Raw genomic sequence first — 25,783 nt, forward strand, 5'->3', positions numbered from 1 at the left:
TACAGGTTAAAGATCAAAAAGATGAAAGGGATAAGGGTTATTTTCTGTTGTGCAGCATTCAGCTGTTTTCTGTTGTAGTCTGTAGCCCTTTTTTTTTCTTGACTTCATGGGATACTGGGCAAGTGTATATGAATGTGCTCTAAAATTTGTGTGAGGGAAGTGAGGTCAGAAAAGGTAACTGTCCCTTCAACTCATCACCTGGTAACTTAAGAGTTCCTACAGGTGTCAGTTGCTTTCTGAGCCTTTAGAAGGGCTGCTTTCATTTATGTTAAGTGTTTTTGTGGCTTGTGCCCTTGCCAAGACACTGAATGCACTTATGTTGCACCAGTATTGCCACTGTCCGTGCTGTGGCATCAATGTACTTTAGAGAGCACAGTGGCTTTGGAGCTGATTCTCCGCTGCTGCTTGTGTGTGTGTTATGCAGCAGATTTTGGGCCTGAAATTCAAGGAGACAGATGATGGGATGGAGATGCAATTTAAACCCAGGGACTTGTTCTTGCTGGCTTCTCAGGCTGTGGAAGGTAACTGGAAGCCAGCTGACGTTGCAAGCCTTCATGGCTGTCTCTTGGCACCTGACTGCTTGTTTGGATGGTTCCTGCCTGCAGCACAGGGCTAGACAGGGAAATGAATGAATTCACTGGCAAATTTTCAGTTATATTAGTTTTTTATTAACCATGGTTTCCTTTCAGACAGTGTTAACACGCCCAAGTGCCATATGCTGCTGAACAGACAAGTCCAGTACACACCCCAGCCTGGTGATTTAGTTGGTTTTTATCTGTGTCTATTCTTGCCACAAAGGCTTTGTCTGTTCTCAAAAAACTCAATCCAGTGAAGATAGCCACGTACATGGCCTTATAATCTTGAATTCCAGATGGTTTTAAGCAGAAACAAATAATATATACTTACTTTGCCTTTATCTCCTGATTTATAATTGAGAAGTTACATTTACCTACTTGGATATGCTTCTTCTTTGTCCTTCGTCCTCGTGGGTGAGTCTGTTTTCCTTTGAGAGTTACACTGAAATACCTGTGCACAACTGTCCAGCTGATAGTGGTTTTTAAGAATCATAAGGATCAGTTTTAAAGCAAAAAGCCATAAATGATATCTAAATTTAAATTATTGCAGTTGGTCTCAATAGGCAATGGAGAGCCCCTGGGAGCTCAGCTTGGCAAAGCCAATCCATTTCCCAAGAGTGCTGTGTGGTAAAAAATACACTTCCTATTTGGACAAGAACAGATAATAAAATACAGGAGTGTAGAGGGGAAAAAATATGTCTTTCTTGATTTCCAAATGTGTAAAAATTTGTAGTGGCAACTGATCTGCACCCAGCTGAAGGGAAATGTGGGCAAAGTTAAGAAGTACAGAGACCTCTTGGGGAGAGCTTGGTGTCCTCCCTCAGTGTTCTCTGCATGAGCTTCAAGCAGCACACAAGAAATGAGACACACACACTCCTCTGCTATGCCAGCTCCAAGTATGTAATTGTAGCCAGGCAGATTAATGTCATTTTTCTGATGCTTCAGGACATCCTGCTGGTGACAGGTGAGATCAAATCACACTAGTGGGCACAGTTAGTAAACACTAAGCATTGTTCATCAGGCTTTTAGGAGCCTGATTTTCTGCTTTCTGTTAGATTGCTACTTGTCAGAGGTTTGTGGTGCTGTCTTCTTGTAAGATAGGGACAAAGTGTTTCAAAGAATAATCTTATTTACTGTTACTTTTAATGTTAAATATTTCAATATATTTTTGGAAAGGGTCAATTTGTAAGAACCAAGACACATATTTAGATGTAAAGGAATAAGACATCTTCCTATGCCATTAATAAGAACACATTGCTGTTTCTATTCTGATGTCTAGATATTGTTTTCCACATATGGTCCTTGTTTCCATTATGTGGGAACATGAAATTGTTAGCTACAGAATGCTGAATGATACTACTTAAACTAATGGTTTTCTCAGTTTTTCCTTTGTGCTTTTTAGAAGTCATTTTATGTAATAAACAGAATGTGAATGGCTGCATTCTTGTTGCCTTTGTAATGTGCTCTTGCTTCCAGTGCTGGTGTTCACTTAGCAAATATTTAACTTCCATTGCTGAGGATTAGAAAATGTGGTGCTCATGAGCTTAAATTATGAGTACCTTTATAATCATCATCAAGTTGAGGAGTTAAATGGGTGTAGACAGGAAACAGGAGATCGGACTTGCTTAGACTTGAGCTGAGTGATGCAATATTTAAATGAAGATATTATAAATCAGGTTTAGCGTTACTTCTATCCTTGTATTCATTCAGTGAACTGAACTTGCTGGTTCTTCTACATGAACTAGTGACAAAGGCATCTCTGCAGCTTTTTCAAAATAATTGTACTTTGCTAACTTACACATTGGTGGAGCAGTGCAGCTAATGAGTTCTCTATCACCACTTGTTTTTCCTTCTAAATGCATTGCAGATTTGGAGAGTGCAGTACCCTTTTACACAATCATACCAGTGAAAGAGTATAAATGTAGCTTTGTTTTATTGACAAAATATGAAAATCTGATTCTACGACACAAATTCATGCTGTTACTGAAACAACAGCATTATGTCTGACTAAATGGTAACTCTGAAGCAGGTTTCTTGAAAAAATTGTGGAAGATGTAAAAAAAATTGTTTCATGGTTTTTTTCCTTTTTTTTTATGGAAACTTGACTTTTATAAACTTGGTTTACTTAGATTTATTTTTTCTTTTTAATAACTAGAAGACATTTTTCTTTTAATTTATGAATGCACCCTGTTGCATGTGCCCTGAGCAGATTGCTGTGGGCAAATTCTGATGGCAGTCCCTGATTTTTGACAACTCACTTGAGAGCCCCTCACTGCCAAACAGAGACGGGGATCCCGGAGGTGTTCAGGTGTCCTGAAGGAGTGACTGGACCACTTTGCCCCACAGATGTGATTATGTCAGCTCCAGTAAACTCTGGAAATAGCCAGTTTCCACTTTAGGAACTGGTCTGAGCCAAAACAATGTATTTGACTGCTTCAGAAAATGTTTGAGGACTGTACTACTGCTATTGCACAGGGAGCTGTGAACATCTGTTTACTGGCTGAGATTGTGAAATGCAGCTTGACCAAGCCATGAATACAGATGCACTTGTAACATCCATGTAGGAGGACTTGAGTTCCAATCTGTGTCAAGTCTGGTTCAGTTTCTTTGGTATTTAGCAGACAGTGCATATGAGCTGACTCTAGAAAACGTTGTGTTCATTTAAGACAGATCACAGAACAGGAATTTAAATGTGAACATTTATGCAGTTTGGTTTTTTCGTGTTGTTTGGTTGAATAATATACAGAAATAATTGCTAGAACTTGGAACCATAAATGCCTGTGGATTTTCATAACTTGGTAAAATCATTAGTTTCAATGTTGTTTTCTTTTTTTTAGTTTCTTTTTTCCCCCCAGTATGGTGTAACTCATCTCTGTACAACGTGAGTACTCCTTTCCCTCCTAGACTTCTCTTCCTTCCCAATCCTCCCCCACCAAACCCTCGATTTATGCAAAACCTTTAATGGAGTAAAAGGGCCTCAAGAGAAGTCTGTTCTGATGTTTGGAGAGGGCTTTAATGAAAAGTTGCGTTGTTATTTCATATTTACTTACCAAATCCCTCCAGAGTCAGTTCTTGCCAAACTAGTTTTATAAATTTCTTGTCTGGTCTTGCTCACGTATTGTTTTGTATCAGGACCTCGTCTGACAGGAAAAGCGACCAGAGCAGTTCAGGCTATGGCAGTACTTGTAGGTGATGCAGTAAAAATGAAGTCTATCTAAAACTTCTTATGCAATATTGAGAAACTTTTAAAGGAAGTAATTAGTAGAAGCAGCTTATATATCAAAGCTATTTTTAAGTAGATTGTGCATGCTGAAATAGCACAATAGTTATTTAGAAATGGGTGTTTCTGTCATTGATTCTGTTGTTGTGAATGTTTTTTTACATTTGCCTTGGAGGTAGGAAACAGTTGTGGTAGGAAGCAAAAAAATAAGGATACATGGATATTGAAGTTGTAGTTTCAGCTTGGGTGCTGTTTGTTTTGATGGATGTAGTCAGGTCACTGAGCCAGTATTGCAGTTACCTGTTTGTAATGTTTCCATTCTTCAGTAAGAAGATTAATTGTTGCAAAGAAAAATGGTGAATTGGGTGATGTATGAGGGATCAGGCGCTCTTAAAGCCCAAACTAAGTTTTCTGTCTGTGATTTTGCGGTGAAGAGTGGTTTATGGCTCAATTCCTGCTTAGGTTTGAGGTGGAGAATCTCAGCAGAGGAAACCTGAGTCAAGTCCTTCAGGAGTGCAAGGTGTTTCACAGCTTGTCTGTTTGGTTGTGTCTGCTACGTCTTGGTCTTTGCAAATGTGTTTCAGTCTTTGGTAGATATGAGAGGCAGAGATTTTTTTAATAGGCTGGAGGATGAGGAAGGATCTTTTTTCCTTTTAATCTGAGTGCAGAGTTGGTAAAGACTTCCCTTTGAACCTGTTTGAGAAATGTTGGAAGATTTCGGGTGTACACAGGTGACCTTGTCCAGCCATGTCTGTGTTAGTGGAGTATTCAAACGTACAAGTTTATCCTACTGTTTGCATTATCTACCTTTTTTACAGTGCAGGTTTGTGTATTATCTAGCTATGTAGGCACCTCTATATGCATGACTGCGTGAATAATGTAATACTATTTTTAATTATTCCCAAATATTTATTTTAAAAAAATGTATGTTATCTCCTGTAATATGCTACAACAGTAAATCTGTTCAGAGAAAACCCACATACTAGAAATCCAGTTAATTGTATAATAAGTGCTTGCTTAGAAGAAATGCACCTTGCTTAGAAGGTAATGATATTTAATACTTAGAGAAATCAGAGAAAAAAGTCTGTAATTTCATTTTTGAAAGGACTTGCCTAATGACTGTAAAATGAAATTCTGAAATCTGATCATCTAATGATGATGACTTAGAGCAGTTTTTGAGGATGTACTTATACAAACAATGAAATAAGTTTCATAGTACCAGTTATCTCCAAGTTATTTGACTTATGCATGTATATCATATGCAAATATATAGAATTCTAGGATATTAAAGCCAAGATGAATATCTGTTTATGTTCTTTTGTGCAGCATGCTCTGTCAGGATTTAAACATTTGGATTTAAGGGAATTCTGGTAGTCCTATTTCTTGTCCTGTTCCAACTTTGAGAAATTAAAATAATTTCCAGCCTTTTAGGGTGGAGGTTATTTATTTATTTATGACTTCTGTTTTTAGTGTGGGGGGGTTTTTGTTCAGTTCAGGTTTGGCTTTGGTGTGATGTTTTTTTTGTTTCTGTTTGTTTGTTTTGTCATTTCTAGACACCATACCTAAAAAGACTCATGCAAATTGCTATTTTTAGCAAGTCAGGAACTTTGCAAGTTGATGCAATTTTGATGGTCCTCCCAGCAGAAACTTTGTGCAGCCATGACTTCTCAGTGAAAAGCAAAGGAGCTCTTTTACAGAGAGACACTGAACAACAGCCTGGGGCGTTGGGGGGTGTATTGAGAAGCAGGATTATGTAGCATGATCAGGCCAGGTGGCTACAGGGCAACTTTCCCCCATTAGGAAACAAATCCTTTAAGAATAGCATGTCAAGTATTAACCAGCACTTGGGTCATATGCTGGAGACACTTTGTGGACACAGCCTTGCTCCCTATGGCTTCCTTTGCTATCAAAAGTAGCAATACAGACTGTAAAGCCAGTCCTCCCAGTTACTGTTAGACACCTGTATAAACACAAAGCCACATGCACACATTTGTATACATATATGTGTGTGTATATGTGTCTGTGTATATATATAACTTTTTATTTCAAATGTGGAAAGTGCTCTTAGTACGTGCTCAATATCTTAGATTTTAAGTATTCCGTTTACCACCTCTAGTGAAGAACAGGTAGAAAGCATTTTGATGGTGTTTAAATGTTGGTTTATGCCTTTTATAGCTGTTCTGTAAAACCCTCACATCTTTTACAGCTGCCTGTAACCTTTTGTGCCTGTTGACCACAGTCTGGCATGCTTTATTTTGTGGGCAATTTATTTTTCTTCCTTTTATGGAAGGAATATTAGGAATGTAATGTGCAGTAATATTGGGAATATGTCAGAGTCCTATGTGTCAGTGATGGGATTGTGACTCATGCAGATCTGATAGAAGAGGGAAGACTACATATCTAGTCTGAGGCAATTTAAAAAGACAACTTGGGCTCTGCATCTCAATTTACGCTTATTTACAGAAATATGACCTAAATAGATGGTAGATGTCAAGAATTTGTAGGGCTGTGATGCTGACTATATGTTGGAATAACATTCTTCTGTTGGCTGTGATAATCTGATACTATTTTCTTCTTCTTTTATGCAGGATCCAAACTACTGGATACAAGTCCATCGGCTGGAGCACGGGGATGGTGGCATCTTGGATCTTGATGACATTCTTTGTGATGTAGCTGATGATAAAGACCGTGTAAGTACACATGGCTACAAAAGCAGCATGGCACAAACTGCACATCAGCCCCTCAGTGCTGTGTGTTTGCTGCATGTGTCCCAAACTGGGAGCCAACACAGGGAATTTGGACATTTTTCATGTAGTTTGCCTGACAGGTGTGAGAAATTGGTTACTGTCAGGGTTTTTCTTTTAATTGAAATCATGGGTTTTCAATCCTTTCTGGTTGTTTAACAGTTCAGATAGGAAAAGGAGGTTTAAAGGATGAAAATACCTCAAACAGTGGAAAATAAATGTGCAAAAAGTAGGTTGATATTGTAGCTGTGTGTTACCAGTTAGAAATGTGCAAAAAAAATCTGCTGGTTTTAAACTCTTGAGTGTTGGCTTTTTTTTTCCCAACAGTTGTTTTTGGAGGTATTGCTAATTACACAGAACTGGAGACAATATTTATACACTGCTGAGCCTTGAGTGCTTTTATTCTTTTTTAAGTAGTGATTTAGATCACAGTTGACTAAGAGGCCTGTTGTTTATTGGCTATTTGTTGAAGTTATAGATACAAGTATCTTTGAATTACTTGTTCAAAAAAATATGGATAAGAAACACTGTGGCAAACTGCAAAGTCATTGTAAATATGCTACTTTTCTCTAGAAAGCTGAAGCTCTTGAAAGCATCTGAGGCTGATACAGACTTCAGTCTGGAAACATGTTTCAGGACCACACGCCTTCACAGACAGTATCTTTAATTGCCTCTGTTGGAACTGTCAAGGCTCCTTGAAAAGTGGCCAGATGATGACTCTTAGGCTAATTTTTCAGAAATACATACTTTGTCACAAGAAATAACTACAGGCAAAACTTAATTGACGTGGTTATTTCAACCAGGACTTTGCAAAGAAAAATTATGTGAGGAGTCTTGGGACATGAAGACTCCTCACTGTCTGAAATGTTGGGATTACTCAAGCTGTATAGAGTAACAGTGCTGAGTTTTCAGGAATTTCTTCCATAAAAATAGTGCCCAGATAAGATTTCATGAAAAGCTAATTAAAACCTCTAGTTGGTTATCTCATATTGAAGTGCTCAGCTGTGTGATTAGCTTAGCTTTTGCTTACAGGCCTCTGGGAGGCTGGTGCAAGTTGTCACTAAATATAAATATTTATATATATATATACAAACACACAGAGAGACTTATTTGAATAATGCACTTCTTAGCTCCTCATGTGCTCTTCCCCTCAGAAGTTTGAGTTCTGGTGCTTCAAGACCTTGTTTTTTGGCTGTTACCTTGCCGTGCTGCCTTCAAGTGGGGTAATTCCTCACAGTGAAACTCTGTGGGTGTTTTTATGTGCATGACTAATAGCTCTGAAAAACTCTGACTGCAATTGAAGCAAGCAAAGCCATTATTACAATATTGTTTTTGTGTATAGATGGACAAGATACTTAGCAATTAGTAATATTTATCTCTGCATTTGCCAAGCTCATCTCTACTGGCACCTATGAGTTAAATTTCCTTTTTTTGAAGGACCTTGCAGCATTGATTAGGAAGGTGCAATATAAATATGCACTGTGCTATCCTGGTTTATCTTCTTGAATTAGTCATTCTCACTTGACCTTCACGTTTGGGTCTTTTCAGGTATTTTGGTCATTAGTCATTGGTTTTTAGTTTCCTGTAGTGTGTTTTACAGCTGACCTTCCTGGCTCCCTTGAGTTTTGTGTTGTTACTTTGCCTCCATAGCAAATGTATCAACTGGTTTTGTGTTGCTATACTCTAATACACTTCTCATTAATGCCAGGTTTGGAATATATCTCCAGTTAGGGGTATTTTCTATCTTATCTGTGCACTTATCATACCTTGTAAAAAGGCATTTAAACAGATGGTGTCTGAACATGTAATTAAATGATTACTGAAGTCTGTAGGATTAGCTGTGCTTAAAATCAAACATTTGCCTATATATCTCTTTTAAAATTGGGACAAAAATGTCTAGGATATTGGAAAATGGAACACTTCATGTTTTAGTGTTCATTTCCACAAGGAACTTCCTTACATTCTTGAAGAGAAGTTGGTTATGTTACTTACTACCTGACATCTGTGTTTTTGAAAATCAATTTACTCTTACCATGATTCTTTAGACTTAAGGATCAGTGATAAATGTAATTTTTGCCTTTGGTGATGCTGTTATGTTATAATTGTGCAGTGTCATATCAGCACAATACAGAATGCAGAGCAGCTAAGGACCACTTGTCCTCTTGATGGATTTATTGCTCTGTATACTCAACTGCCTTAGTAAAATAAAGCACTTAAGTGATGTGAGGAATATATTTACTCCTATTCCACTGTCTCCATGGAGAAAATGTTTTGTCCTATAACAAAGACCCTTAGAGCAGCTGTTCTGAATGGAATGAGAGAAGTATCTTTGATGGCATCCTTCACATTAAAATGTAGCATGCTAGGGTGACTTTATTTAGCTTCTCTGTCTCTATATTTTGTAATTCTCTTGTCGCTTACTAAAACAGAATGGATGAGTAAGGGTTAGCTCTTTCAGTTGCTTTCTGGAATAATTTGTGATGCTCAGTGTTGCTCCTCCTTAAAAAAAAGGAGTAAAACATGAAACAAACTACATGGAAAAACTGATTTTGCTAAGCTGTTTGTTCCTTTGCTTGTTTCTGAAACAGCTTTACTTAAGCCCTTTAACTTAGTTCACTGAGAAAATGCATAAAGCACTCTAACTTAGCCAGCATAAGATGTGGGCATTTATATTACACATATCACTGCATGTGAAGTTGCTTGGTTAATGCAGTTAAAGACAATAACCTTATAACCAAAAAATTAAATGCTCACTTGAATAATTTTTTTTAGTAGGCTTTTAAATATTTATTGAAACGTAATTTTTTAAGGTTTTACTAGGGAAATATGGATAGTTTTCAAAAATGGAAACAGAGAAATGGTTTTTACATTTATATATCTCTTTGTATACATGAACACAAATGGGCTGACTTGTTACTGTTTTTGAGAAATATTTGGCTACAGGAAACAAGACCCTATTTTCAGCTAGCATTTAGTCAGCTGCATAACCTACTTCCATTACTTTAAAAATACAGATTTCTTGTCTGTGTGGTGGTTAGACCAGTATTTTAAAGATAGGTGAATAATCTGTTTTGTTTGGATTTCTGTAACTTGCAAAAGTAGCCCTCTCCATGAAGGCTCTCAAAAAACATATGTAATCTTGATAAGTTTCCAACTTGATGATAGCATGCTTGATGACTTCAGTTCAGTTTTTAGTAGGCAGGCATTCTCAGCAGCAAAAAAACCCAACAAACCCAACTGCAGAAAAAACCCAGAACCCAACCATTTTTAATTGTGTTTTCTTCAGGTAGACTGAGGCTTGTAGAGACTTTGGTAATTGTCATACTTTGGATGTAATATGGAAGTGGAAGTTATATGGATCTTATTCTAAGATATCATAGACCCTTGTTTATCCATAGAAAAATGTGGTGTAATCTCATTTAAGAAAAAAAAAGCAACCAAGAAACCCAAAGTATGTGTATGAATATAACTTGCTCCCATTTGAATTCTAAATGACTTAGTAATTTATATTTTGAACAACTTGAAAAAAATTTTGTTTGCAATTATATGTAATATTTTGATGAATAGAAATGCTCAGACTGTTGCTCAGTGGGAAGCTTTAGAGACCAAGATGTTTGTGTTTGGTGTAGCTGTATTGCTGAGAAATCAGTTTTTTCTTCCCAAGAGAACAAGGATCTGCCATTAACAGCCACTGGTTGTGATGATGGAATGGGCAGTAGCTGGGTAAATAGAGCTACTTTGAAACAATGTAGGTGTGAACCTAATTATTCCTAAATTCATTTGCTCCAATATACTTATTTTTGCCAAATTAATTTGGGATTGACAACATGTAAATCCTAAAGGCCTTGGCATCTTATAAATTCCTTTATCACTGCTAAATTCAACATTGGCTCTTAAAAATAACCACAGTAATTTGGTATCTGCTTAGATTTACACCCTGGCTTTATTTCTCTAAACTAAGGCAGGCAGGGGCCTTCTTTGCTTGACTTAACATTTTCAAATATTCAGTCAGCTCTTCACCCTGCACAGTTCATGCCTCCACCCACTGAGTGCAGTGATAAAAACCAGAGGAACATGGTTTGGTCTGGAGTGGAGTCTCCTGCTTCCCACAGTGTTTGTGTGTGTGCTGCTCTCTCTGGCCCAGGTCACTGGAAGTTCAAGGTGATGTTGGTGCTTAGTGCTGCTTAGACAAACTTTGAACCTCCCAGAAAGACACACAAGGAGTTGTTGGTTTGAGTGGAGTACTTCTGGTGAGAATGGGATGGAGATGAATTTCATGGATCTGTGTTGAAATGGAATTGTAAACAGTCATGAACTAGAGTTAACTGTGTTAAGTAAGCAAACTGCAGCTGAAGTTCAGTGAAATCAATTGTGCTTCCTTTGCATCTGCTTTTAAGGGACCTACAGAGATTCTATTAATATTATTATGAAGTTAGTGCCTGCTTGCTTGAAGTGTGAAGACTTTTAGTGGGAAAAAGTCATTGAGGAGCTTCTTCGCATAATGCTAAGGCATATTAGGACCTTTTCCCAGTGTAATGGAAAGGAAATGAACTTTTGGGTTTTGTGTTAAAACAGATGGTCAATTCTAAATAATACTGTTGTTTTGTTTACTTCCTCTTGGAAAGCTCTGAGTTAGAGAGGCATGTGATACACAAAATGTGGTTTGGAAAGGATGACTGTGTTTTGTTTGTAGCAAATGTTAACTGGGAGCCTACACAGAAAGAAGGCTATTTTGAGCAAATGCATTATGATGTTAAGGTTGAAGGCTAGCTAGGGACTGAAGGACTGTGATTACAGTTTTCTGCTGCTATTGATTCTTACTTTTTCACTCTTATTTTTTGGGCCAGTTATGCAAGACCTCATTTTTGTAGTAAATTCAGGGTAGGCCAGTGACAGCAGGATGCTGTTAGAACGAGATTCTGGTAACCCTGTGCCTGTTCATTCACTCAAAAATCTTCAAGAGCTTTTTGAAGTCAATGAAAGCTGTGCAGATAAAGTTGTGTTATCTTTAGATTTCCATCATTACATAATCAGAATACTCAAAGTAGTGTTGTTTATTCTAAATTCTGGGTGTCTGTGCCTCATTTAAGCAAACATGCATCAGAATTTACATGTGATTTCTCTTTGATTCTGCAAGTTAAGAATATAACCCTGAAATCATGAGTAGAGAATAACAACTCTTTGTGCTTCTTGTTTCTGCCATTAACAGATTAACACCCTGGATTGAATGAAGAAACAAGTTCTCCAGGTCCCATGCAGCAAATCTGACTGCAAAACCTTAAAATGCCCCAAAAAATTACTCAAATATGTTTTGCAGTATTTACTATACCATGATTGGTATACCCTTTTACCCCTCAACCTTTCTATCGAATTAATTTTCAACTATAGCCATGATTATCTTCTGCCACACTGTGCACCTTCTCTCTTCTTGTTCCCTGTCTTCATTCCTGGTATCCCTGGAAAACAGATGACCTAGAAATAATTTGTTGTTACTCACAAGTGACTTGGCAAAACACATTTTGAGCATAAGGCATTCTTTTCTCGTAACAGCTTTAAATAACTGCTTGAGCCACCAGGCTTGGGAAAGTATTGATACTGGGAAAGAAACCCATCATATAACAGCCCCATGATTATTTTCTGTTAAAAAACATCAGCTTTTGAAGAATGGGCTCTTGATGGCATCTACTGTTTGGCAGTGGTTTCAATTTCATTTATGCTTTTAGAGATTGACTTTTTGTATTACTGATACTTGGAAAAATTCGTAAAACCAGAATGTGTCCATTTAAACCAGGTGTTTTTGCATTAACACTATTGACTCAATACTGGGATGGCCACATGATGATTTTTAGGTCTGTCTTGCTCATGAATCTGAAGTAGAAAACAAAGCATTTGCACAGCCTTTATTCCCAGCTACTCTTTAATAAAAACATTTGAAAATAGCATACTCAAAATATAAATACTATCTTCAGTCAAAGAATGGAATTTAAATGCTTGTAGTATTTCTAATTGTAAACAAAATTTTAATTTCAGAGTGTTTGTGGATGAGACTAATAAATAATCATATATCCATGGAAGTGAGGAAATAAAGGTCATAATACGTGAATATTGGAACATGCATTTTTCAATCCCTGAGAGATATTAGATGTAACTAAATGTTGTCTCCTAACTGTAGAACTTAGTTTTTCACCTCTTTCAGCACTGTTCTTCAAATTGTTAATCTCATCATCACTTAGTTTTTTCTAGCTATGTGGTGACAGCTTTTCCATTCCTAATTTGCTGTGTATTTTTGAGATAAATTGTAGTATTGCTATTCCTTTCCTGTAATGCTGAAACAGTTGTATTTTTGCACTAAGAACTCTCATGTAGGAGAGGACTGACATTTGTAAATCCATAAATCAGTTTCCATGGACATCTGAAGAGCTGCAGGTAAATCTGACTTCTGAAAATTGAATCTTTTGGTAAAAACTGTTCTCTGAGGAATAGCAGGCCCATGCATGAATATGATATACTGGGGCAGATTGTGACAGTATTGTCAAGAAAGTAGTATCTCACAATATTATGCCTGTATTCTGAGCAGAAAGATGGACCTGAGCAACAGCAACTGGGTTAGCACAGTCAAAAAACCCACAGGCCTGGCATGGAATAAGAGGAAGGGTTTTATGGATGTGTAACTGGTTTGAATATGGAAAATAGAGCTTGTATTGTTCAATATATTTGCAATTGTTCTGAAGGAAGATCTGAATACTGGAGTGACAAATTGCATTATTGTGTGGGAAGCCACACATGGATGGTGGATGCTGCTCATGAAGAGTTGCAGAAGCATCCAGGGAGCAGACAATAACATGGTGGAGGTAATATCATTTTGGCAAAGGTGATGTGCTTTAGGAGAGAGACTGCCTTAACTGAATACACAAACTAATGAGTTCTGAGCTTGCTCTTATGTTTGGGAGAACGTTTCTGATTTTGCAATAGACCTCTGGACACAGTGGCTTTTGTGCAAGGCACATCACCAGGTCTCAGAAGGCTTTCAGCATTTTGCCCTGTCTCTGCCTCTCCTCAGTGTTTTCATCCCAGTGCTGCTGCTTGGCTCATGTGAGCTCTGGCAGATTTGTTCAATCAAGGAGCAGAAGAATCTTCCTTGCAAAACAAACTGAGTGTTTTTCTGCTATTTCATGAAAATTCTAAGTTCACCAAAGGACCTGGCAAGCTGAGGAGGAAAGGGAGAGGACTTTAGAGCTGGGAGTGGTTGAGGTATGAAGGAAGAAGAAAAATGGGAACATGACTGGGCTGAGACCTTGCTTTCAGTGGTGCCTGTGGAGCTGCTGGAGAAGATTGTGGTCTCTGTGGTGCAGCAAGGTGTGGTGGGATCTCTCTGCTGTGTGTGCTGCTGGTGAGCCCTCTGCTTCCTCCAGCACTAAACCAAGAAACCAAAAATGATTTTGCAGAGATAGCAAAAAGCACAGAGCAAATGCCAACACTGACTCCAGGTACAGACTAACATTCTCCACCAGCAGTATCTAAATGGACCAGGATCTCAGCCTTGAAAAGATGATGTCAGAAGCAAACTGTAGATGGCTGTAAAATCAGAGGTGATATTGAGAAGTGGTTCTTTGTTTTTTTCAGTGCAAGCTCTGGGGCTTGACAGTGAAACTGTCATAAGAGTAGCTGTCTGCAAAAGAATATCTGTGATATTTATCAGATATCATAGATGCTTCACAAAGTTTTGGAGGATATTTTTTTTTTTCTTGAGATGTCATTTGCAAGCACATAATACTGAATACTCTGCTTATTTTAAGTCTTCAAAAAGGTGATGCTTGTAAATCATGGAAACTGGTAATTTGAGTAGGATTTCAATTTGTGAGAAAAAGTTTCTTTAATCTAGACTTTGACAACCACAGACTGTGTTGAAGTGATGATGGTCTCAGTGTCAAATATTAGTAACATAGAAGGTCAGTATGTGGCTACAGATAATGACTGCTACAGTATTATAAACACATCACAATTAAGAGAGACTTAGTACTAAAAATATTTAATAATGTATTTTTTCTATGTCTTGGAATAATTACAGATTCACTGGTTAGATATAGTTGTAGATAATATGAAGCTGTGCTTTCTAATCCTTCACAGTGTAAATCTTCACAAAAATGTGCAGTGTATCTGCAGTGAGATATGCAGAATTAGGTCATTATGGCTAATAAATTCTTAACATTCTAATAGTTTTTGGTTAATTTTAGCAATATCACTGTGTCCTAGAGGTAGATTATTCATCCTATAACAAAGGAAGAAGTTGCAGGAAAGGTTGGGTACGGGGATTCATTAATACTGCTCTTTTACTCCTTGGTATCAGCAGGTCTTAAAAGAAATGCTGTTCCAACTTCACAGCTATTTCCTAACAGAGGTAGTGAGACTCATACACCAGAGGACTGACCCATATTAGAGCTTAATTATAGTAATGGATAATCCTGCAACTATAAATTATTCATAGTTGTTTTGTACGCCAAGTAGCATCATGAATAAAATAAGGAAAAGTTTCTGGAAAAGATCCTGGTCAATGCCTAAGTTTGTCAAAAGTAGTTTTCCTCCTTGTCTTTCAACATGGATTAAATGTTTTGTAGAGCTTGGCCCTTTGGATGTGTTTTGTTTAATGGAAATCAGTAGCAGCAACTCTGGGGCTCTACACCCTTGTAGAGTTCCTTGACTAATACCTTATGCAAGAGAAACATTCCTACCTAAACAGTCCTGTACAAAAGCTGCAATCTCAGCTGTCTGATAAGATTCCCACACTGTCACTGGGATGAGAATTCATTACCCTCTTATCCATTGATACCAACAGGTCTTAAGAGACTGTTGTAACTCTGTAGTTATTTCCAAGGAAGGACAGTAAGGTTCAGAGTCAGGTACTTCATTTTCTAGTTGACTTAGAAGTTGAAGTATCTCCTAGGTTTGTAGTGTGAATAGTCTTATTGACAAGGAGAGAGCATGGAATATTTAAATTAGATTAAAATAGGGCCCCTAATGCATTTAATGGGATGGTTACTGCATGCTGAAGCTTTTTTCAGGAAGGGCCTTGGATCCAAAGAGAGGAAAATAATGCTGTCTTTTTTTAAGGGGCTTTCACCAGTCTGACTTGCCAGTTGACTTCCCAGCAGTAGCCCAGAGAGGAAGGAGTTAAGAAGATGCTTTGAACCCAAAGTCTTCTGCTTCATCCCCACACCCTGTTCGTGTACTTCCACACCCAGTTGGTGTGCAGGGAGCTACCTCCCGTTCACCTTTAGCGTGCTCAGCAGGATAGTCACTACGTTTTCAGATTAGCATCACTGCTGAAGCCTGTCTGCAAGAAGGAGTTCTGCCTGCTCCTCAGTGACATTCAGCATTGCAGGACCATTGGATTCTTTCATTTTTTACAACCTGTTGGAAGAACTGAAACTGTTCTTCCGTGGGCTCCCTTCCTTACAGGCTGCTAGATTTTCCTGTAGATTCAAGACTGTTTCATACAAGCTTGGTGGGAGCTTGATGATACTGAGTTTTTACTTTCTTGGGATGCTGTTTACTTGAAGGTAACCATACTTTGGATGAAATGGCAGACACACCTATGAGGAAAATTACAAAGAAGTCATCGTCTTTTTCATATGATCGCCGGAGAGATTCAGTGAAAGTTAGGAGACAGTCCAAGTCTCTCAGCTTTAAGTCTGCTAAATTGGGTGCTCAGAAACAGCAGGCACAGAAAAAGCAGGTTTGTATTCAGATATTCCTCAGAAAAAATTCTTGCCTTCTAAATTTTTGTGGAGTTTGTAAATCTTGCTGTGTTACTATGAAGTGGTAAGCAATCTCTGCTGACTTGCAGTCTGTGTGTCTGTAGCTATGTGTGAGCATACAAGCTTGTGTGCAGCTAAAGCTGGGTTTTTTCCTGTAATATTTCTTAAGAGCTAGATAGATTTATGGTGTTAATTTTATGCTGAGAAAAGTCTGCATCTTTTCTGCTTTTAAGACGTGATTTATATTTTCTGTTTTGTCTCATGGAATTACTCCTATAGTGCAGTAAGTGTCCTGTGAACTTTGCTAGTGTTGTTTGTTGTGCTGAAACTTTTGAAATTATTATTCAGATTACAGCTGTTCCACTGTTCTTCACTGTTATTATTTTTTTTAATGTTGTAATGTACCAGACTGAGAGCTTTAGGGACTGAAATATCTTACTTATTCCAGAACAGGTAATGCAAGTCAACAGAAGCACCTGTTCTGGTGGGACCAGTTCTTGGGTTAGAGGGCAGTTTAGTGCCTTGGCAGTGCTGCTCTGCTGTAGTGAAAGACTTTCATACACAGGTCTTGCTTTATATTTTGTTGCTGGGATCTAATTAAATAAAATTTCTCTAGAGAGAAGATGCTGTGTGAACTATTGTAAATAGAATAAAAAGTGAGTCAGTTCATGAAATATCTTTGTATACTGATCCCTGAAATTTTAACTAATATGGAAGGAGTACAGGATCACTGACTCTGATCCATCTCTCAGTCTGCACTTGTGTGCACCTTTTTGAAGGGTTTAAATGAACTTTACAGGGAATTTTTAATTAGCTGTGTACAACATAAGGTGCTTTAACACTTTGCAAAAAGTGTTTCTTCAAATGTTTTGAAATAGACTAGATTTTCAATAGCACTAAAGTGGATTTCTTGCAAGCAAGTAGTTTTCAGACCCTGACCATTCCAACTGCATCTAAATTTTTGAGGGCATATATCCCTTCAGATTTAAGAGAAAATAAGAGTTATTGTGTCCAGTGTAAACTTTGGTGTGAGATGGAAACTACAATGTATTTTACATGTGTGGGATCATATTTGATTTTATTACTATTTTTCTTGTTCTTGGAATGTTAAAATGTCTATTTACATAGTAAGAAATTCACTAGTAAAATAGCAGAATATTCCAGTTTATTGCGATTCTTTAGTGTTAATTATAGGCACAGCTGAAGCTGTTTTTCTTGAATTGTAGTTCTGGAAGTTCAAATCAGGAAATACTTGAAGAAATCAGAAAAACCTTCATAAGTGCTGCAAGCTCTGACAATCCTGCTGCACTCCTACCCATTATTTGATGTCTTTTTTTAGAAGTAAAAATAATAAATCTCAGTTTTATGGAAATTTGAAGTACTGAATGACATCTGTGAACATTCAAGTTCATTGAATCTTTTGGGGAACTAGGCTGCTCACATCAATTTCAGAATTTTAGTTTTGGGTGCAAATCAGTGAGTACCCATGTATTTTGATTTTAACAGACCATAAGGTTCTTGAGTCCACTCATTTTTTGGAAGTCTGCCATGGTTACTGTGTGACCTCTAGTGGTTAATGAAAAATATGCTCAATTATGGAATTCAGGCTGTTGCTTCAACAAGTTCTGAATGTGTGTTCTTGCTGGTTTCATTATTTAGTCTTCTAAATTCTGTTTTTATTGAAAATAAAAAGGCATCATCTGCTTTAGCTACGCCTTTTATGGTGTCACTTCCAGAAAAAGTGTTTTGCTACCAATTCTTATTCATAGGGATGTGTGTCTGAACTCCAGTACTCATAGATGCAGAATTGTGGGGGTAGTTTTAAGAGACTTTTACTACTTTGGCTTGGTTGCAATATGTTAGTGAGTGATACATCTGAAATGAAGCACTCTAGACAAAGGTCCACTTTGATAACTTTTGTGTATTGGAAAGATCTAATAAGGGCTTTTCTGACTCAAGAATGTATTTTTTCCCCTTCTAAATGCTCCAGTAACTGTAAGAACAGTTAATTTTTCCTACAGGCTTGGTCTTGTTTCAATCTTCAGATCATTATAATTTAGTGAGACAGAACCATTCTTACCTCCTCCCTGCCCTCCCTCCTCCCCACAGGGGCAGCCACTTCTGTGTGTATTGGAAATGCTGTTGAACACAAAGCACAACTGCATTTGTTGCTGTTGGACTTGAAAAATTATGGGTTTGAAGTTACCAGAATCTGATCAGTTTTCAAGCAGCCAGAACTAACTGTGCTCAGTGTCAGTGTTTGTCACACAGAGTCCTTCCAGGCCTGGGTTACTGAGTGAGCAGAAATTCACTTACAGCACCTGGAGAAATGTTCCTTAAAAATGCTTTTCTTTGTTGATTGAGTTTCTTTCTAATTTTTTTAGAAACATTTTTTCTAATAGATGTTTGACATCTGAGAATATTTAAAACTGTGCTTTGGTCTTTGCTGTTTTAGGAGACAATAGGAGACTTTGCTGCTCACAATATATGTGGTTTTACTTGGGTGGTTCCCTGGAGGAACAATACTCTGCTTCTGCTTATAAGGCAGGCAAGCCAAAATTACTTTTTAAATGTTTTGGTAGATTGATATCAATCAAAGTCTCTTAAAATCGCAGCATGTTGCAAAACCTTGTTCTGCTTCCTTAGTATCACTGACCTCCCTTTTTTGCAGTTTAATTTCTTATTTTTCTTTTTTGTGGTAAAATTTCATTTTGACCTTCCCCCTAATGAAAACTATTTAATTACTGGTAAAATAGTAATAAGAATCTGAGAATATTTTTAAAGAAACATTTTTTTCATTTTCTGAATTACAGTGATGTAAGAAAATGTTAAGGCAAATTGCTGTGCATGTCTTGCTGTTCTGTGTTTTTTTGTTAGCTTAGCGAACTTACCAGAAACGGAAAATCATGAAGTGTTCAAACCCAACAATATCAAATATACTATCTGATGTAGCAACAAACCTCTTTCAAGATAATCTTCCCATCAAATTATTTATTAGTACAGATCACTTTTTTATTCTGTTGTTTTCCCTAGGCTTATCTGTTCTGAGGCAGAAAATTTGTAATTGCGTTCACGGGCTGCTGATATTGTCATATTGGTTGATCTGGATAGAAATCACATTCCAGAAATATGTAGGCTGGTCTTCTTAGGTGTACAAGTATTATGCAACATAATGTATAAAATATTTGGTAGTTTTAAGAGAAGTTGGTATCTCTTGTAGTGTTTCGAATGCAGAACAAAGTCAGTTGCATGAAGTATAAACTGTAAATAAGTAAAAATTTGAGATCAAAATCCTCATGTGCAGGAGACCATAAAAAATAGGTCCAGTTTTATTTTTAGCTGTTTTGTGAGAGCTTCTCAAGTCTTCTGTTTTCATCACCAGCTGACTGATTACTGGGACATGGGCTGGAGCCTCAGTGGATTAATTAAGATCTGAAACTGTTTTCCTGATAACTGCTTATGTGTTGCACACAGCATTTTGGAACCTGGTAAAGTTCCATGCTCATACAAGGCTTGCATAGACACCAGATTTGTGGTTTATTCACTAATATTCTGATTTCTCTTCCATGGAATGCTACAGAATTGAGCCAACAAACTTTTTCCCCCTTTTCTTTTAAGCTCTATAATTCCTGAACCATGTGGGGTTCACTGCCTGTTATCCCAGATGCAAGGCAATGCATACAAAAGAGGGTGTTGTTAAAAAATCTTCCAGTCCCTGTGTTTAAATATGACTCAATTAACAGAAGTGTTCCAGATGCCTTGTTATGAGCATCTGAGAGCAGGCAAAGGCCTAGGAGTTACACATTCTGCCGTCTTATTAGAAAGAAACACTGAGTGGAAAAATGGCACTGGGAGAGTTGGTGATGTGGGGGAAGGGAGTTGCCCAAAAGGGTAATGGTTTTTCACATCAGTATGTAGTAGATGTGCCAGGACCAGGACTATTGGTGTGTGTCTGGTCTGGTGAGCAAAAAGCCATAGCACCAGCTACCAGCAAATGGTAATCACTAAAGATAACTAAGCAGTAAAGAAAAATTAATTAATCTCATTTCACTTTATGATGATATTTTTGAAAACCATGATCTATGATTACTTTTCATCTAGTGATTTTCTTCCTATCTTTGCAAGAGTTTGTTTTGAATTCTCTGGGGAATCTCGAATGCCTTCTTTGGGGAGAGGGAAATCAGCTTTAAGTGTGAGTCTGAGGATTTGTTATGAAAAATCTGATCCTATTTTTTTTTTTAATGAAACCAGACAAGCATGTAAAGAGGAAAAGCATGTGATATGTGTAACAGAGCACTGGGAGATAAGTGTGTAGGTTCCTCTGGCAGCTGGGTTGTTAGTAGAAAGTTGGCCTAGCAAAACTCATTCCCTGTGGAGCCTGGCAGGCTGTTAACCGTAGTGGTTGGCTGTTATTATTGAAGCTGTGGTCACAGCAGGGTGAGGTGGGTTGTAGCTGCTGAAGTAGGCTCACCTTCAGTTAAACAGATGAAAATTGAAACAGAGTGGAATGATAGTGAGAGGTTTGGTGAGGCTTGAAGTCATATTTTCCTTTCTCTTACTGAGGCTTGTTCATGGAGATTGTGGTAGATGTGTGTTGGAGCGCTCCCTGCAGCAGTGTAAATCATTGTGCCTTGATGGCATTTGCTGTGGTGGCGTTGGTAAGTGCTCTCCTTGCTGCTGATTTCCAGTGCACTGAAAGAGAAGTTGTCCACTTCCAGAGTCATGGGTTCCTTCTCTTGGTGCCTTGTCCTGGCAGTTATTATGGTATTGCATACCATCTCAAGAAATATTTTGTTGTGGTCTTAAAATAACACAATGTTGCCAGGAGGTTTTCAAATTTAGTTGGTGATTTCTTTAATGCAAGCGAAATATCAGACTTTATTTTGACAATTTAGAGGTTCATCTGATCTAAATTGAGCTATTATTTTTAATTCTGTTTGAGTAATTGTTCTTATAGCTCATGTAAAAGCTAACATGATTAAGCACACTTTTTGGTTCCTGGAAGTGTGGCTTTGTGGCAGATTTTAGCTGATCTAAGACTGTGGTGGTGCTGCAGATGAGTGTGACCTTCCACCTTCCCTGGACATGGCTGTGCTTCCCATCTCTCCTGGCTTCAGCACTGGGAATTGTTGGTTGTGACAAGTGGGGTCAGTGTGCTGAAAACTCTGCCAGAAAAAAAGGACAGGTCACAGGAGAAGGGGAAATACAATGGCTTCTGCTGCAAGGAGCAGTCTGGTGCTGGGAGCAGCTTTGCTGTCAGCAGAGCTCTGGATATCACATAGAGAATGAGTGTCCCTTAGCAAAGCTGGGTGAAAAAGGCATTCAGGGCTCCAGCCCTGCTAGGCAAGGGAGTACAATGGCCAGCTGGCCATTCCATTTGGCAGTGCATGATGTTACCCATGCTCAGAGAGGAGGTGCCAGGGAAGGCAGGTCCTTGTTCTTGCTTGTGCCCACAGAGGGCTGGTGGTGTCCCACAGAGTGCTGGGTTAAGTTTGGCCAAGTGCAGTGTGCTGAGCTGGTGGGTTCTGGGTGTATTCACCAAACTTCTCCCAGCTGCAAATACTCACCCTGCCTTGGTTGAATGCTTTTGATCTGCTGTTGCAATGTGGGCACTGAAGAGAGTAAGAAACAAAAGAGTCACAGAGCTGCAGGGGTTGAGGCTGGAAGGGACCTCTGGAGGTGTCAAGTCCAACCTCTTGCTGCAAACAGGTCCTGTGTGATCTGGATCTGAGCATCTCCAGGGCTGCAGATTGCACAGCCTCTCTGTGCACCTGTTTCAGTGTTTGCTGACAAGGTGAGAAAATTGTTTCCAAAGCCTCATCTGACTTCCTGCTGTTGCAATTAGTGTGACTATTGCATCTCCTCCCATTTCTGGCGTCACCTCTCAGAAGATCCCAGCTCTGTTTTCTTTCTTCCCACCCATTAGGTCGCAGATGACAGCAACTATCTTCTCTTTTAGCTTCACCTTTAAACTGATTAAGCCCAGATTTTTGGCATCTCCTTGCAGATCCTGTGGTCCACAGGCACTGTGCTGGTGCCTGTGACAGGATGTTCCAGCTACACTGCTGCTGTCCCAGCCTGCTCTGCAGGAGCTGCCTTCACCACCAGGGTACCCTCCTGCCTGGCCTTCCCAGTGCTGCCAACAGGGATCTGCCCACCCTTCTGTACAAACCCAGCATCCTGCTGGCACCCTGCCAGTACTGCTGCGCACTGATCATTAATTGAAAATTCCTGGTGACGTTCCCTGATTAGCAAGAAGTAGCATGCATGCCTTTTTTTTTTTTTTTTGCTGCTTATTGTGCAGCGTTATATCCTCAGAATGGGGATAATGCATTTCAAAAGAAACTGGTTTCAGCTGTAATAATACTTTTCTAGTTTAGCCATTTGGTTGCAGTTAAGGGGGGGAAACCTGCCAAACACAAACTAGATGGGACAAAAAAAAAAAAGAATGATTTCTGAATATATATATCATAACACTCCATTTCAAAATGCTCATGTCCTCAGCACTTTAGCAGAAACAGTTAGTTAACTAACAGAAAATTAGTGTTTTACCCTTTAGTCTCCTTCAGTACCTGTACTTAAAAGTATGTTTTAAGTGCTATGCCACTGTTTTTGTGGAATGGTGATCCTTGCATGGTATAAAAATTGTGGGAGTTTTTTGTGCTGTACAGGCAATTTTTTGACATGTGTTTTGAACAGTTGCTGAAGTTCTGAGTGAATGGTCTTTGTTTTCATTTTAATACTATTAGAAGTTGTATTTTAATGTTATAGCATTTCCTAATGGAAAAGGATTTTATCTTATTTCCAGCTAAGATGTTGTCACTTTTGTAATAGCAGCAAAGTTTTGCTCCCTGTTGTCCTGTACAAGAGTGAGTGAGCTTTTTGCTTTACAGCAGCTTGACTTTAATATTTCTTGACAAAAATGAAAGAAAATTATTTTTAATTGTCTAAAAATATGTCCCCTGGCTCAAAGTATACTTCTCAGACAGAAAGCAAGCAATGTTTTGCTTTCTCAGCAATTTCTGTCAGTTGAAGTGTGAATTGATCATGGAGGTAATAGCACATGGGGAAAATCCAGTGGGAACTGTCTGATTTCATACGTGTTTCAGTTCAAACACTTAACGTTCTTTTGATTTGTAGACTGTAATTTTCACTGACAGTATTAGTGGCTTTTAGAAGAACAGCCCCTGACAGATGACATCCATCTAACCAGCTGCTGCCTAATCTGACTTCAGCCTGAATATTGTGTTATCTGACTAATTTGAAATACAGTAAATATTAATGACTGTTCATCTGTTATTTAAAATAAACAGAAAGCAGTGAGAGACTGATGCTCACATTTCACGCCTCTGCTGTAACTGGCTTCTTGTCATCTGTGACTGACAGCTTTTCTTCTAGGGTACTTTCTTTGTGAAAAATCGATGTTGTTTTAATTTTCTCTTTTCTCCCCCAGGCTTTATTACTCTGGTTTTCAGTAGGGTCAGAAATAGTGAGGTGTCTCATGTGGTCTAAGTTTAAAACTGAAAAATCAAGATCTTAGTTTCCTTGTCAATCTTAGGAAAATTAGATTTCAGATTAATTAAATGAAGTCAAGAAATGAAAAATAAAAAGAAAAGCAAAAATAGTGCATTATAGATTTAGAATCATAGAATCAAAGAACAGGTTGAAAAAAGCTTCTAAGATGATCAGTCCGACTATAAACCCAGGACGTCCAAAGCCACCACAAAACTCTGTCCCTAAGTGCCACATAAACACTTCTTTAAAATACCTCCAGGGATGGTGACACAGTCACTCCTCTGGGCAGCCTGTTCTCATGCTTGATAACCCTCTGTAAGGAAATCTTTCCTAAGATCCAATCTAAAGCTCCTCTGGCCTACCTTGAGGCCATTCCCTTCTGTGCTAGCACTTGTCAGTGGGAGAAGACATGGATCTCCACTTTGCTACAGCCTCCTTGAGGTCTCCCCTGAGCCTGCTTTTCTCCAGGCTAAACACCACCCCCAGTTCCCTCAGCTTCTCCTCCTAAGACCTGTGCTCCAGACCCTTCATCAGCTCTGTTCCTTTTTTCTGGACACACTCCAGAACCTCAGTGTTGTTCTTGTGGTGAGGGGCCCAGAACTGGAAATAGGACTCAAGATTCACCAATGCTGAGATGAGGGAACAATCACTGCCCTGGTCCTGCTGGCCACGCTATTGCTGATCCAAGCCAGGATGTCACTGCTCTTCTTGGCCACTTGGGCACAGGCTGGGTCACATTCAGCACCTCCAGGTCCCTTTCCCCCTGGCAGCTTTCCAGCCACTCTTCCTCCAGCCTGGAGTGTTGCAGGGGCTGCTGTGACCCAAGTGCAGCATCCTGCACTTTGCCTTGTTGAACCTCAGACCACTGGCCTCAGTTCACTGATTCAGCCTGAACAGATCCCTCTGCAGAGCCCTCCTGCAGATCAACACTCTTGCCCAGCTTTGTGTTCTGTGCAAAGTGACTGAAGGTGCCCTCAAATCTCCTCATCCAGATCATTGGTAACAATATTAAACAGATAACAGAGATGATACTGAGCCCTGGGGAGCAGCACTGGTGACTGGGTCCAGCTGAATCTATCTTCATTTGCCACCACTGGGTCTGGGCCTTGCTCAGCCAGCTTTTTACCCAACAGAGAGCCTATCCAAGCCATGAACAGCCAGTTTCTCCAGGAGAATGCTGTGGGAAATGGTGCCAATGGTGCCAAAGGCTTTAGTAAAGTCTAGGCAGACACATCCACATCCAGTAAGTGGTCATCTTGTCATAGGATGAGATCAGGTTGGTTAAGCAGGACCTGCTTTTTATCAGCCAGTGCTGCCTGAGCCTGATTCCCTGGTTGTCCTGGATGTGCTGGGTAGTGGCACTCAAGATCACCTGCTCCATGACCTTTGCCAGCTCTGAGGTCAGGCTGACAGGCCTGTGGTTTCCTGGATCTTCTGGGACCTCCCTGGTTAGCCATGGCTGCTAATGAATGATGGAAAAGGGTTCGCTGAGCATTTCCCCCAGCTCCCTTGCTGCCCTTGGGTGGATCCCATATGGCTCTGTAGACTTGAGTGTGTCCAAGTGGTGTAGCAGGTTTATTCCTTTGGATTATGGTGGTTTCATTCTCCTCCTCATCCCTGTCTTCCAGCTCAGGGGCTAAGTACCTGTAGAACTGCTCTTTAATACAAGATTGCGGCAAAGGAGGTGTTAAGTTTATTGGACTTTTCCTTATCCTTTGTCACTGTGCTTCCCTCTGCATACAGTAAGGAATGGAGATACTCAGCCTTCACTTTGTTGCTAATGTATTTATAGAAACGTTTTTATTTTCTTTCATGGCAATAGCCAGATTTAAGTTCCAGAGCCAGTTTGGCTTTGGTCCTTCAAATTTTCTTGCTGCATAACCTCACAACATCCTCGTAGTCCTCCTGCATGACCTGTCCCTTCTTCCAAAAGTCATAAGCTCTCCTTCTTTCCCCTTGAGTTCCCATCAAAGC

General features: G+C 39.0%; 1 protein-coding gene across 12 annotated transcripts in view; it reads left to right on the forward strand.

The window, feature by feature from the left end:
- PARD3 (par-3 family cell polarity regulator) overlaps nt 1-25,783 on the forward strand; it is a 445,695-nt gene that overhangs the window by 42,435 nt on the left and 377,477 nt on the right. For all 12 annotated transcript variants that reach the window (XM_054273679.1, XM_054273683.1, XM_054273680.1 and 9 more), the window contains exon 2: nt 6,384-6,485. In XM_054273679.1, the coding sequence (XP_054129654.1) occupies nt 6,384-6,485 (102 nt within the window). The remainder of the gene's footprint in view (nt 1-6,383; nt 6,486-25,783) is intronic.

Source organism: Melozone crissalis, unplaced genomic scaffold (assembly GCF_028551555.1).
Source record: "Melozone crissalis strain CALT ecotype California unplaced genomic scaffold, PUWL_Pcris_2 ptg000016l_1, whole genome shotgun sequence".
Classification (NCBI taxonomy): Eukaryota; Metazoa; Chordata; class Aves; order Passeriformes; family Passerellidae; genus Melozone; species Melozone crissalis.